Source organism: Pyxicephalus adspersus, chromosome 5 (assembly GCF_032062135.1).
Source record: "Pyxicephalus adspersus chromosome 5, UCB_Pads_2.0, whole genome shotgun sequence".
In the NCBI taxonomy this organism is placed as follows: Eukaryota; Metazoa; Chordata; class Amphibia; order Anura; family Pyxicephalidae; genus Pyxicephalus; species Pyxicephalus adspersus.
Window position 1 is genome coordinate 81,030,032 of NC_092862.1, and position 14,416 is coordinate 81,044,447.

The following is a 14,416-nucleotide window of genomic DNA, read 5'->3' on the forward strand; positions in this document are numbered from 1 at the left end:
AAAACTCCCAAATTTAGGGATCCACCTCACTTCCTCCTATGCCACTCTTTATGCTGCAAATTATCCCCCCCCTTGTCTCTAAATTATGCACCCTATTGCTACAGTGGTCTTGGTTCCATCTGTCCTGGCTAGGTAGAATTGCGGCTATAAAAATGTAATTTCTCCCCTAATTACTATATCTGTTCTGTGTCCTTCGGGTCCCTGTCCCTCCCAAAGCTCTCCAGGCTCTTCTTTTTTATTTGTGCTGGGGCTTGACCCCGAATCCCTCGAACTACACTTTATCTTCCCCGTCTTAAAGGCTGATTGGCTTTTCCTCCCCTTTACCCATTATTTTATGTCTGCCCCAGTTTGGCCCCCTGGTTAAATATCCCTCAATCTCTTAAATTCCTTTGTGATTTGATCTTGAAACGTCAAAAAGTTGATAATTCTATTTCTGAGAATTTTTGATAGATTCCCCTCCATCTTCTCCCTAAATCTATCCTTCCTTTCTTTACGCACTTGCTGAATGTACGAAATTGTGCTAAACGGATCCATGGCATTTGCTCTGCTTCCTGCCCCCTATTCTCTCTTCTCAATAATCCTGCGTTCCCCCAGTCTCCTCTTTCCCTCATTCTTTACCTTCTGGCTGTTACTGTATTTTCCCCATACTATAAGATGCACCTGACCATAAGAAGCACCTAGGTTTAGAGTAGGAAAACAGTAGGAAAAAAAAATATTTTGAGCCAGTACTATGCTATGCAGTTTACCTTACACTGTGAAATAATCCTACCCCTCGTACACCAGCAGAGCTGTGTCTGTGTCTCTGCTGCCATCATTAACCCCGAAGTATAAACCTGAAATTATAGGTTTATGTACATTTAATTAAGTTTATTATCAGCTCTCGGGGTCACCTATGTACCCTGAAAATTTCAAGTTTCAACAATAATCGGTGTGGGAGATATGAAGGTTTATACATTGGGGTAATGACAGCAGCACGGGCAGAGACAGATCTCATGCTGCTGCAGCTGGTATACGAAGGGTAGGATTTTTTCACAGTGCAAGGTGAGGGGGGGTGGGTTAGCAGCACATCTGATCTCTGAGGTCAATAGGACACGCCCACTCTCAGGAGCTCACACTGAAGCGAAATCTTATTGAAAAAGACAGGAGATGCGCGCGCAGACAGATCAGAACAGCAAAAAATAAACGGTAAATGGTCTATCTCATGTAAATACATTTTGATCTCAAGATGGGATATTGTCTTTTTCTCAACTCAATGACCCAAACTCCATTCCAAACACCGAATTCTTTAGATATTTACAGATTCGTCATTTCATACTTACTCTCAGGCCGGGTCCTTCTGGTTCTACTAAAATGTTATCTTTTGAACATCTCTGTCACTCTAACCCTCATGCTAAGGGTATTATCTCTTCGCTCTATTCTTCCCTCCTTCTCTCTAAACTTTCTTCTCCACCTTCCTATGTTGGCCGTTGGCCAACTTAGGTTGTGAGTTAGACCCATTGGTTTGGTCCCAGATTTGGGGTTCCTGTAGATGTTGTTCTCATAATGTGTGTGTGCTTGAGAGACTTGCTTTAAGGTGCTTTCTAGATGGTATATGGTATCTACTCGTTTGTCGAAGTGTGTCTCCGAATGTCCCTCCTTCTGTTTCCATAGTTGTACCCAATTGGATACTTTTTTACAAGTCTGGTGGGAATTTTCCGATGGCTCATTCTTTCTGTACAAAAGTTTACTGTGTACTTTCACACACTTTAAGATGCCGTTCCCGAGGGTTCCCCTGTCAGTTTTGTTTCACCGCAGGCCTATTTCTTTATCCACAGCCCAATTTAGTCTCATGCAACATATCCTAACAGCTGCTAAACAAAGTATTGCTGGTGCCTGGCTTTCCCCCGTATAAGCTATCCTGAGTTTAGGAGACAGGTCTCCTGCATAATGACCAATGAAAAACGCACAGCTTTGCTATTAGATACTATGACAAAGTTTGAAGATACCTGGCTACCATGGATTATGAAAATCCTCCCCTCTTCAATCGATCGCACTCTGGTTTGTCTTTAACTGACTTTCCAAGTTTGTCTTTTATCTCAAATATTGGCTCTGTTTTCAATTCTCCTTCTATTTCCTTGCTCTTTCACATTTTATTTGTTTTTCTGCCTTCAATTAGTCCCCTTCTGTGTTCCTAATATTTTATCTTGCATTGTCACGTAGGGATTTTTGCTAATACAATAATTTGTGGTTTCTATATTGGGAATGTATTTTAATGCTTTACTTTTATATATACTCTCTATATTTCTAGTTTGTGTGTTTGTGTCTAAATTTTTAGGTACTTTGTGATTTCCCTGTTTTGTTTTATAAATTTCATAAAAATGTATTACTAAAAAGGCTACTAAGCTAGAAGCTTGAAGGTTTAAAAAAATTGTGTAGTAAATCCATCAGGTCCCAGGCTTTTCCCTGGAGGTGTAGATTTTATGGCTAAAAAGACCTCTGTCTCTGTTTCTAGTTTAGAAAAAAATTCTTAGTCCAAACACTTTTTTTTATCTCTTTGTACACAAAGGTAAATGGCAGAGCTTAAGTCCAAATTGATAAGAGCAATGCCACTGCTTTAAATGAGCCACAATGGCTCAAAATTGATGTGATTGAGAAACAGTTGGGCAAAATTAGGGTTGATAAAACACCAGAATCTGATGGATTACATCCATGTGTCATCAAAGAGCTGAGCTCAGTTATTTAAAAGCCATTAATTCTGATTTTTAGAGACTCTATAAGCACTGGAATGGTACCAATGGATTGGCGTAAAGGCCAATGTGGGAGCAAAGTCATTACCACATAACTACAGACTGGTAACTTTAACGTCTATAGTTGAAAAGATCCTAGAGAGTTTGATAAAAAAAACACATATAGGAGTTTTTGCTGGAAAATAATGTTAAAAGTGATAGCTTGGAATCAAGAAAGATTGAAGTTGTCAAACAAATTTTACTCAATATTTATGAGGAAGTATGTAAACATGTAGACAGTGGAGTAGTAGTTGATATAGTGTACTTGGACTTTGCTAAATCATTTTATACAGTATCCCACAGACAGTTAATATGCAAGTTAAGATCTATAGGTTTAGAAAATTCAATCTGTAAATGGATAGGGAAATGGCTTAAAGACCACACCGAAAGAGTAGTGATTAATGATTAAATCCCTGAATGAATCATTAAAGGTTATCAGTGGTGCACCCCAGGATTCAGTGTTGGGAACATTACAGTTTAACATCTTTATACATGATATAGAGTTTGAGATTAAAAGTACAATTTCTGGGTTTACAGATGATACCAAACTTTGTAATAGAATTAACCCTATACAGGATGTCTTCCTGTTGAAGCAAATTGTACCATTTTTTGCCTTCCTCTGGATTAACTATGTCCATGGGTTTTTTTTATCTGGGATATGTTTGTATCCCTAGTGGTTGAACTTGATGGACTTTTTTCAACCTGACTAACTATGTAACCTAATGTATGTATGATAAGTGTATATAATGCTGTAGTTTGTATATAATCTTGCAGAGAGGTCAATGGTGTTGTAGGTATGAGAGGATAAAGATTTGAAAAGCATGACTGAAAAATTTATATATTTTCCCAAGGTTGTCATATCACCCTGAGGTGTGCGTATCAAGGAGATGTAGGTAATAACTGCACAGTTGTGTAAACCCCCGGCAAGAAGTCCACCACATTTATCACCTGACTGATAAATGGTTTTACACAGCTGTTTTTGATTGGTAAGGTCTTAAAGAGTAAGCAAATGATTCCATGTGGAAACTAATTCTAGAAAAGCATTTGAAGACATATTTTGTGTATAGAGACATTCCAGATCTCTATTCTTCTGTGAAGTTAAAAAAATATCCTGACCCCTGAGTTTCTATAAACATGTTCCTTGTATCAACACCCCTTTAAGGACTTCTTTAAGTGTTTCCCTTTTATTTGGTAGAGGCATATCATCCATAGAATGATCTTTAAAAAAAATTGGAAATGGTGTCAGGCCTGAGCACAGACCATATCTTTTAAAAGAGAATCCATTTTCAGGTCCAAGACCCAGTATGGAGATGAGGTAAAGAAAGAGTGATTGTGACAGGTGAATGGTCAGACCAAGGAGCGCTGTCTATAGAGACTTTAAGGCTCCACACCAACACATGGTAATTAGGAAAAATATAGTCGATATGAAAATAAGAAATATGAAGATTGGAATAAAATGTATAGTCCTTTACTGAGGGATGGAGAGTACTCCAAGTGTTAGGATCCCCCTTCTGACAGGTCACCCAGGGTGCAGAGTCTAAGCAGCACCCATTTTTCACCAGAGCACCTGGTGACTACTGGACTCTTTGCTGCCATGTGCCCCCAGGTTTTAGTCCCTGGGTTCATCCCACCAAAGGGCAGATAAGCAGGAGTAGGTTTCAGTGAGGAAACAGCCAGAGCAAACAGGCAGGACAGTAACAACAACCAGACAGTAGGTCTTGGGGTAGTCAATATCAAAGCAGAAGATCAGGGCAGGTGGCAAGCAAGGGCATTGTCAGTATCCAAGCAGAAGTTCAGGGCAGGCAGCAAGCAAAGGTGTTGTCTGTTTTTAAGGACTGTCCCGAATGCTAATGAGCTGGTGGTAAGTAACAATAACATCCACCATTACTGCTGAGCCTAAAATAGCCTCTGCTCATTTACGGAGCTCCTCCTACCTGTGCATGACTGCCCACCAGGAAGTGCAGCTGCATACTCTGTCAGGCAGTAAGAGAGAGCAAGTGCTGAGCCTGAATGGTCAGCAGAATGGTTTGGTGGGGAGTCCGTGGAAGGCGACAGGTAGTGTGAATCAATATGGATGAGTGAAAATTTCCTGGAACTTCCAATGGGTCCCCGAAATTTCGATGAACCAATTTAGCAGACCCATCAGAAGTTCCAGGAATTCATTGTCTGTGATCCCCGGGCACTAGAGATTAATTATCCTCTAGTGCCTTGGGATCGCAGTGGATTCTCAGGGATTCGCAGTGGATTCATTCATGCAGCCCTGGAAATCCTGTGTGCGATCCCCGGCACTAGAGGTCAAATGGGGACTCCTCATTCAAAACCTCTAGTCTCTGATTGGCTGAGTAAAGCTTTTTTTTTTTTTTTTTTACAAAAATTCAATCTCAATTGGTGAATTTACACCGGCTGATCTCGCTTACCAATTCAGTAAGTGAGAACGGCCGAATTCGCCTCGAGATCGAGTTTTAAAAACTCGCTCGCTCATCCCTAGACACCAGGCATCTATTATGTAGTCGAGAATGGAGTGAGTTTATTTTCTGAAGTTATGGGAGACTTTCCTGATGTTGTATCTATCTTAGGGTATCCTACAATAAGTGCTACTTCAGCAGAAATTTGGGGGGAAGATAGGTATTGCGCTTTCACTGTATTAGGGTTGCGGTTTGGTAAATAAACAAATGCCAGGGTGAAAAAAGTACCCATAACAGAAATTTTCGCAAAAAAAATCAATTATTGAGTCCACCAGTTGAAAAAGTAAGAATTTATGAAAGGCTAGGGCTATAAAAGTAAAAGAGTTCACCTGAACAGGGAAGGGGAAATGGTCGGCTGGGGTGGGCCAAATACCCAGTCTCCGTGTTAGGGTACTAAATCGTTAGGGAAATCCTAATTGTCTGACTACTAGGTCAGACAGCCTAAATGGGAAAGTAATGTTTAAAGTGAGGAGTTGACAGCGGACCATGTAATAAGACAAATAATTCAGAGGCTAAGTGTATACATCTTGTGAGGATCAATATACTATACCCTAATGTGACATTGAAGTGAAGCAAGACAGTGTAACATATACAAGCATAAATTAAACTAAGTATCAAATAATACAAAATACAACAATATATATTACCCCCCCCCCCCCCCCCAAAAAAAAAAACACACAAACAAAACAGTGGCTCCTACAACCTAAAAAAATAATTGCCTGGAGATCTGTGTTAAAAGGAAAACAATTCTTTCATCTTCTTAAAATTTTGATCATTATATATATTAACCACCCAAAAAAAAAAAAAAAAAAATCTACCATATAACAAGATAAAGTATGAGCCTCATGCAACTTTTCAGTCTGTGTACAAAAACAACAATAAAATAAAAATATTATCTTTTACAATGCAACGTTAGGAAAATTCCCAAAAGGATTACAACGTTCCCAAAAATCCCAAAAGGATACAACGTTGATATCACTTAGGACAGGACAGACCCAACCCACAAAGTCTGTGGATAGTGTAAAGTGTATAAATAAAATAAAGAAAAACAAAAAGGTTGGGCCCCATAACAGCATCGACTAAAGCATTTAAATAAAAAAAACCATAAAAATGCTAATGGAAAACTAGAAATAGAATCTGGTAATGATCAATAGGCTTAATCAACAATATATTAGTGAAGTAAAAAAAAAAAACATAGGCACAATCAAAATGTGTCAGTGTAACATATAAGCATGAATTAATCTGGGGTGTCAAGTTATACAAAGTAAATCAACACTTATTCCCTAGAAGCTAAGCAAAAAATCAGTAAAGCTAGTACAGAATAAATATTGTGCAACTTTTTATCTGTGTACTAAAACAACATATGAATATAAAAGAAATCCAAAAAAAGATAAACTAAGTTGACAAAACAATCCTAGCCAAAAGAGCCCCTAAGTAGTTGCTAGTAAATATATCCACAATAATAATAATACAAAAAAAATTAATTAAAAAAATATTCCACTGACAACTATAAACAGTGATCGCTACGCATGTGCATTCATACCAATACAACTATTTGCAAGTAAATAAATCAGCAATAAAAAGATGTTTTAGTGACATTTATAAACAGCTTTAAACAGTGTTCACTATGCATATAAATCTTACCTAAAAAAAACACGGTATAGCAGCATCAACCAAGGAGTTTATTAAAAAAACACACATAAAGATTACCTGAACAAAACTAAAAAAACTATTAGTACTCTATAAGACACAGTTAACAATGCAATAGTGAGGAAGTACATTATAGCCAATATTACAAAGCTGATAATCTCAATAACCCGAGCTACCATACCCTCTGATAAATAAAAGCAGCTATGTTCCTAGGCCCCGGAGATTATCAGAGTTATCTGGGATTTGTGATCCCAGTTACCTCTGATAATCTCCAGGGCCTAGTCCCCCACTTATTCTACATTTCCCTTTCTCTACTGTTAAAGAGAAATTGGGTTTCACAGAAGGTAAGTTGGGGGGGGGGGGGGGGGGACAAAAAGGGTTTGCTACTGGCTCCCACATTTTCAGTTGCCAACGTCCCTCTGTTTCAGAGAAATTGAGGTTCACAGAATGTAAGTGTCCAGCTATGTGTAACAGGCACCCCACCAGTTGCTCATTCCCTCACTCTGTAGCATCTTCGGATTTGACTGCCAGCAGCAGTTAGCGGTACTGAGCATCCCCCTTGAGCCAGGGTTCCATGGCCAGGGGAAGGGGTAACCGTACCACAACCTCACTGCCAACCTGAACACAGCCTTAAAGTTTTGTGAACGTAAAGGGGCACTACAGTATACAGACAATTGGCATTGGTACCCCAATGTTCATAGCCATAAGAGTGGCCCCCAGGGGGTCCCCAACATGCAAGCTCAATTTGGGGACCCTGGTCTTGAAATAGCCCCACTTAACGTGAAAATATTGATTTTTGATTGATTGTTGTTAGGATTTTATGCTTGTGACCCTATATCTGGCAACGTGTTATGTGTAGAGGGCTTAAATTTGGTTTAGTAGCATCTCCCCTGTGTACCCTGAAAATTTCACATTTCTATGACAATCAAGGTAAGAGATATGGAGGTTTATACATGGGGATAATGACAGCTGCATGAACACAGACACAGCTCTCATGCTGGGATTATCCCACAGTACAAGGTGGGCAGGAAGCAGCCACAGTTGATTGCCAGGTCTAAAGTACAAGCCCACTCTCAGGGAGCTCACGCTGAGCATGCTCAGGAAGCTCCCTCTCCTGGCATCACAATCTTGATAGAGAAACATAGGAGATGCGAGTGCCCCGCCCTCCGCAAGACAAATGAGCAGAAAGGGAAAGAGGAGAGGGCTGGATCTGACAGCTCCATAGGCCGAATGTGGCCCACCCACTGTTGGTTGGGGACCTTTGGTCTAAAGCAATATGAGTTTAATTGATAACAATATTAAATGAATTAATCCAAAAATATCTCCAAAAGCAGTCTGTTGTTTATATTAAATTTAAACATTTTTCAAATAATTTTTCAAATAATTTCAAATCACAGTTCAAAAGGGAAATTAAGTGGTAATTGGAACATTGTGTTTGATCTTTTTTGGTTCAAGTTTAGTGTGAGATGGGCCCAAATGATGTCTATCGGTATGTCATGACCTTCAATGATGTCACTTCAAAAAGTGCAGGGAGCGCATGGGAAGAAATACTGTAAGTTAGGCTAAAGCTAGTTGAACTCAGAGCTATACCAGTCTTAAGCTGGGTACACACGTGCAATGATTGTCGTTGGAAAGGATCTTTCACGATCCTTTCTAAGGACTAAGGACTGCATGATGGATGCATTCGACGTGTGTACCTAGCTTTAGAGGAGCATTGCCCAACTCATCTGATGTTGGAGGGGTCACTATGAGTTGTGTCACTTCTGGAAGAGAAAGGAAAATCCTGAGACCTGTAAATACGATTTAATTCTGGTAAGTTTGTTGTGGCCACTTTTGAATTGTGTTTGTTGGTGATAGTAAAGCCTAAAAGCAGGTGCAAAGCTTTCCTGTAGTTGAAGAGGCATTGCTGCAGCAAATTTAGTAGTGGGAACATGTAACTGGGACTGCTTATTCTGCAAAGATCAAGCAAGAAGTTTACTAGGCTTGTCTCAAAATGTGTAGAATGTCTGATCATTTTACAGGAAGGTTGTTTTGGCCTTCCTTAGAAAAAGGGCATCCCCTAGGCATGTTTGAATGTATTTTGTGTACTACAACTCTCTCTATTACAGTACAATAAAATACCATAGGTTTTCATGCAGTGGAATGAAAGAATGTAAAAAAGTGTCACATTTACAGAAAAAATACTGATTGAGTTAATTAAAATAAAGACAACAAAGAAAAAGAGGGGGGTTTCGACATTAAGTGTAAATAACAAAAATACGTTTTACTATATATTAATAGCATACATAAAATGCAGTAATATTAGAGTGTAAAATTCCAAGGGGCATGTACAATGATGTCATCAGCAGCACAGTGTGATAGCTGTGTATGTGAATGCTGCATTTCATGTTCTGCCTTACAAAGCTCCAAATCTCCTGAACAGTATGTCGTAACCACTTGAAATTTTGCCGGTCATAATTTTAAAAACGTGTGAAAATTGAACATCGGGGTTGCTGTTTTACTAGTAAGTGTATCCAAAAGCCCGAAATTAAGAATGCAAATTATGGACCCCCAGGGCCACTTAAATTCCTACCTGTCACAAATCTATAACTGTCATACTACACTACCCTGTCCACTTCCCTACTTTAAACCCCTTTTTCCCTGGAATGGGGAGATACTTTCTTGTTTCATCACATGCACCCACATTAATCTATTGGAATAAATGCTGTTCATGAGACTTGGTTACAGGGTAAAAGATTCAATAGGACTGTCACAAAAGCTGTAATTTTTATTATGCATTTAATCATATTGAGTAAACCCTATGCAATAGTAATGATCTGTGTTCATTATTGATAAATCAGTTGCTGCTGATTAATTTTTACCTTTTTTTTATTCACAGACAACCTCCATCAGGCAGTAAAAAATCAAATCCTTCCAAAAGACACAGAGATCGTCTGAATGCGGAATTAGATCGACTAGCCAGCCTGCTACCTTTCTCGTCTGAAATTATTTCAAAATTAGATAAGCTTTCCATTCTTCGTCTGAGTGTAAGCTACTTACGGGTTAAAAGCTTCTTCCAAGGTAGTTTTTGATTAGTGAAAATTATCATTGTATTTTGTTTATTTCACAAAAAAGATTGAGAGTAACGAATTGTAACACATATTAAGACATATCTTGCTGTTTTACTGGAATTAGATTTACTAGAGTTGTAAGAAATTCAGGATGGATAGCAGTCATATAAATATCATAATGAATATTCGTACATAATTATGAATATAAATTAAACCATTAAATTCCCTATAGGTTCTTTAAAGTGAATTGTCAGCGAAACGCACTTTGTCAGCGAAACAAAAAGATGCTTGTAAAAAAAAGTATAAATAATATACTAGCTGATTAACCAGCATTGCCCGGGTATTTTTTTATTGCAATCTTATATTATACAGGAAAAGTAATCAAATAAAGCTATAGTGGTAAATCAAAGAAATGTATTTTTTTTACAGGTTACATTTTTTAAATGTAAGAACATTGTGCTCATGAAACATCCTTTGTAACTTTAAGACAATCTGACATTTTGTTCCTGAGATGTTAGTGCACCTCTGTTCGTTTTCAATAAAATATAGTTGTAGAAATTTTGGTGGTTGATCTGGCAGCGGAAGTAATGATCCCGCTTTATGGTAAATTTGCCCTTGCACCGTGAATGTGGATGGAAATCCAGGCTGTTGAACAACTGATGTGGCACAGAATGATGTCATTTGGAAACATGAGTTGTATTTTCTGATGTTATTAAGAAAATGCTTTAAATATTTGAGGTCTTTGCTGATGTGTAATTCCAAAGTTCTTGTAGTGGTGTTTCCAGTTGGCAGAGTTTGACTTTCCCTTTTTTGCATCAAATACCAGGAGACTCAGATTTAAACTTCTTGGCTTGACAGTAACTACAAACCTTTTCCATTTTTTCGATGGTAACACGCAGCATGCAGCAGCAGCATGCTGGGAGTAGTCTTCATGTGGATCATAGTGGAATCCTTCCAATGCTAAGCTAAAATGTTAGGCAGTCTGTGATTGTCTGGCTCTTTCTCTCATTTCGTGTACACAGGTCTTACATTGTTGTACTATCTCTGAATCTCTAGATGTAGTAGCTCTTTCTCTGTTATCCTGTAGTTGGGTCTCACGCTATTGTACTGTATCTGAAGCTCCAGATGTAGTAGCTCTATCTCTCCTATCCTGTAGTCTGGCCTTATGCTGTTGTACTGTCTCTGAAGCTCTAGATGTAGTAGCTCTTTCTCTCATTTCCTGTACTCGGGTTTCATGCTGTTGTAGTAGCTCTAGTAGCTCTAGAGGTAGTAGCTCTTTCTCTCATTTCCTGAAGTCAGGTGTCACGCTTTTCTACTGTCTCCGAAGCTGTAGATGTAGTAGCTCTATCTTTGTTATCCTGTTGTCATGCCTCACGCTGTTGTACTGTTTTTGAAGCTCTAGATCAGGGGTGTTAAACTCAAATACACAGTGGGCCAAAATTAAAAACTTAGACAAAGTCACTGGGCTTAATGTTATGTTAACAGTCCAATGCAGGGCTTAATGTGATGAGTAGCTGGAACTCCCTCTTCACTGAAATAGCACCGCTACTACAAGTCCCATCATTACTTGCGTCTATAAAACAGGCCAATGCAGGGCCACGCATAGGCAGGGAGGCCGCTAGTCTAAAGATGCGAGTGATGCTGAGAACTGTGGTAGCGGCGCTATTTCAATGCAGTGGCAGGCCAGCTGCAATTCATATTTAGAAATCCTTTGGGGGCCAAAAAAAAGGACAATGCGGGCCAGATTTGGCGGATTAAAGTTTAACACTAGATGTAGATGTAGTAGCTCTTTCTCTCATTTTCTGTAGTCAGGTCTCATGCTGTTGTACTGTCTCTGAAGCTGAGTGTAGTAGCTCTCCCCTGCAGCGTGGCAAGTCTTCCATTCCTGTCCTCGGGATTTTCTTGTCTACGGTGTTGTTTCATTTTTTGCCTTTGATTACACTCGGCCAATTGCCTTAGGTTTTCTCGAAGGCATTATTACAGTCCAGATATTTGTAAAAGAGTCCAAAAAAAAGTATGTAAGCAAAAGGCACACTCTCACTGAGCAATACATACACACATACCTGCAAATATACCTCTTACATATAGCACAGCGCTGTACAAAGATCAACGGTGCACTCACATGAGTCTGAGTCATATGTCTAGCAAGTTTGGTTGAAATGTCTCCATGCGTTTTTGAGTGATGGTGGAACATAAACACATACATTCAGTTTCATATATCTAGATACTATCTGATTACCCAGCGTTGCCCAGGTATTTGTTTATTAGAATCTTAGAAAAAAAGGAAAAGGAATCAAATAAAGCTATAGTGATTTTCTTGTCTACGGTGTTGTTTCATTTTTTGCCTTTGATTGCACTCGGCCAATTGCCTTACGTTTTCTCGAGGGCATTATTACAGGCCAGAAATTTGTAAAAGAGTCCAAAAAAAAAGTATGTAAAAATATAAGCAAAAGGCACATTGTCACTAAGCAATACATACACACATACATACATGCAAATATACCTCTGACATATACCACAGCGCTGTACAAAGGTCAGTGGTGCACTCACATGAGTCTGATTGATATGTTTAGCAAGTTTGGTTTAAATGTGTCGATGCGTTTCCTAGTGATCACATACATAGATCCAATTATAGCTCTGACATATAGCACAGCGCTGTACAAAGATGACTGGTGCACTCACATGCACCTCAGTCATATGTCTAGCAAGTTTGGTTGAAACATCTCCATGCGTTTTCTAGTGATGGTGTAACTTACACACATACATACAATTTTATATATATACATATATATACAAATAGCTCTTGCTATTTGGGTACTTAAGTATTTAGGAATTCAGGAATTTCATATGTGGGGTGTTATTGGGACAGGAATGGAAGGTCTAGTTTTTTTCTTGTCAGGAACTTGTTTACCATTATTATTATTGCACAGTTTTTATATAGCACCATCATATTACACAGCATTGTACAAAGTCCATGTCATTGGCTGTCCCTCAAAGGGGTTTACAATCTAATGTCCCTACCTCAGTCATATGTCTTTAATACAGTCTAAGGTCAATTTTGGTGGGTAGCCAAATAACCTAACTGCATGTTTTTTGGGATGTGGGAGAAAACCCACACAGACATGAGGAGAGCTGGCAAACTCCATGCAGATAGTGTCCTGGTCAAGATTTGAACCTGGGATCTAGCACTGCTAAGGCCAGGGTGCTAACCTCTGAGCCATTTGCTCAATATACCAATATCAGGTGCTGCTACCAGATGCTGTGTCTGTTCTATTGGAATAAAAATTCCAATCCAATCACAGAAATCCGTGAGATATAAAGATTGGAATTTCACCATCTTCATCCCTATCATGTCATGTATTTATGACAACATATAAATACTGTCTTGATACAGCACACATACTTTATAGATTTGTGGATAAGTTAGGGAAAGCAAATACCCTTAACCCTATGTTTAATGGGTTTTTTTTATTTTGGTCATTGCTGATAGATAGATAAAAATGTTTTGCCAGAAGGTAATATCTCTCTATCTATTGTTTGTATGCATTCTCTCTAGCACTATGATGAGTGACACAACATGATGTGGTAATAAGTGGGAATTGTAGGGCAACCTATGCACAGTCGTGATAGGTTGGATGTTTTGGTGAGCCATCATAAAGCATTTTATCTATTGGTGTTCTGATGAAGTTTGATTAAAGTCTCTCTCATGTATTGAAATGTGACACATTTTTGTATCTGGACCAGGTTTTGTATAATAGGGCCGGGCTTTTAGATTTGCTAGATGCTTAGATTTCAAAGATAAGAATTATATTTTGAATATGGACAAAATAGATAATAATGTATCATCTAGTAGTAGTTACCACATTCAGCTGGACTTATTCTTGTCATTTTGAAGAGGTTTTGCAGCCTTCCAAGCTCCTTCATCAGTTCATCAGTTCTACCAGGGTAGGAAATACTTCAGCATTTACATTCACACAGTACAAACACCTTAATCAAATCACCATGGAATGTGATAGTGCAGATGTTGAATTTCCAAATCTATAAAGTTTGGAACCATTAAAATATATTTATTTTTAATGTTGAATTCCTTAGTTAGTTGTAGCTTTTGATTTTTCGGGTCAAGGCTAATTCACTTCTTTACCACACCATACATATTTTCTTTTTTCATGAGGATTTCTGGACACAGCTTGGGATAAGGTTGAGGAATGTTTAGTTGTCACTTATTCTTGCAATATTGCTGGAGACACAGATTTTTTTTTTTTCATGGTGGAGTGTTAATGTCTTTGAGTTGCTTTCAAATACCTCATATTCAATGTTTAGGTATTCTGATATTTATTCTTGTGTTATATACTACACTTCTACTTTAATATGGTCTTAAAATGCCAGTCATGTAGTTTTTTGGGATACGGAATGGTATGCAATTAGTGATGGGTGGTGAGACCCATGAAGGCTAGGCAGGTTGGAAAATGTGGGCTTTTTTAAATGT

The 14,416-nt window shown here is 38.5% G+C and overlaps 1 protein-coding gene across 1 annotated transcript in view; it reads left to right on the forward strand.

Moving 5' to 3' along the window:
* The window catches only part of AHRR (aryl hydrocarbon receptor repressor), a 284,245-nt gene that overhangs the window by 39,162 nt on the left and 230,667 nt on the right, over positions 1 to 14,416 (forward strand). The window contains 1 exon segment of the mRNA XM_072411941.1: positions 9,759 to 9,940. Coding sequence (XP_072268042.1) covers positions 9,759 to 9,940 — 182 coding nt within the window.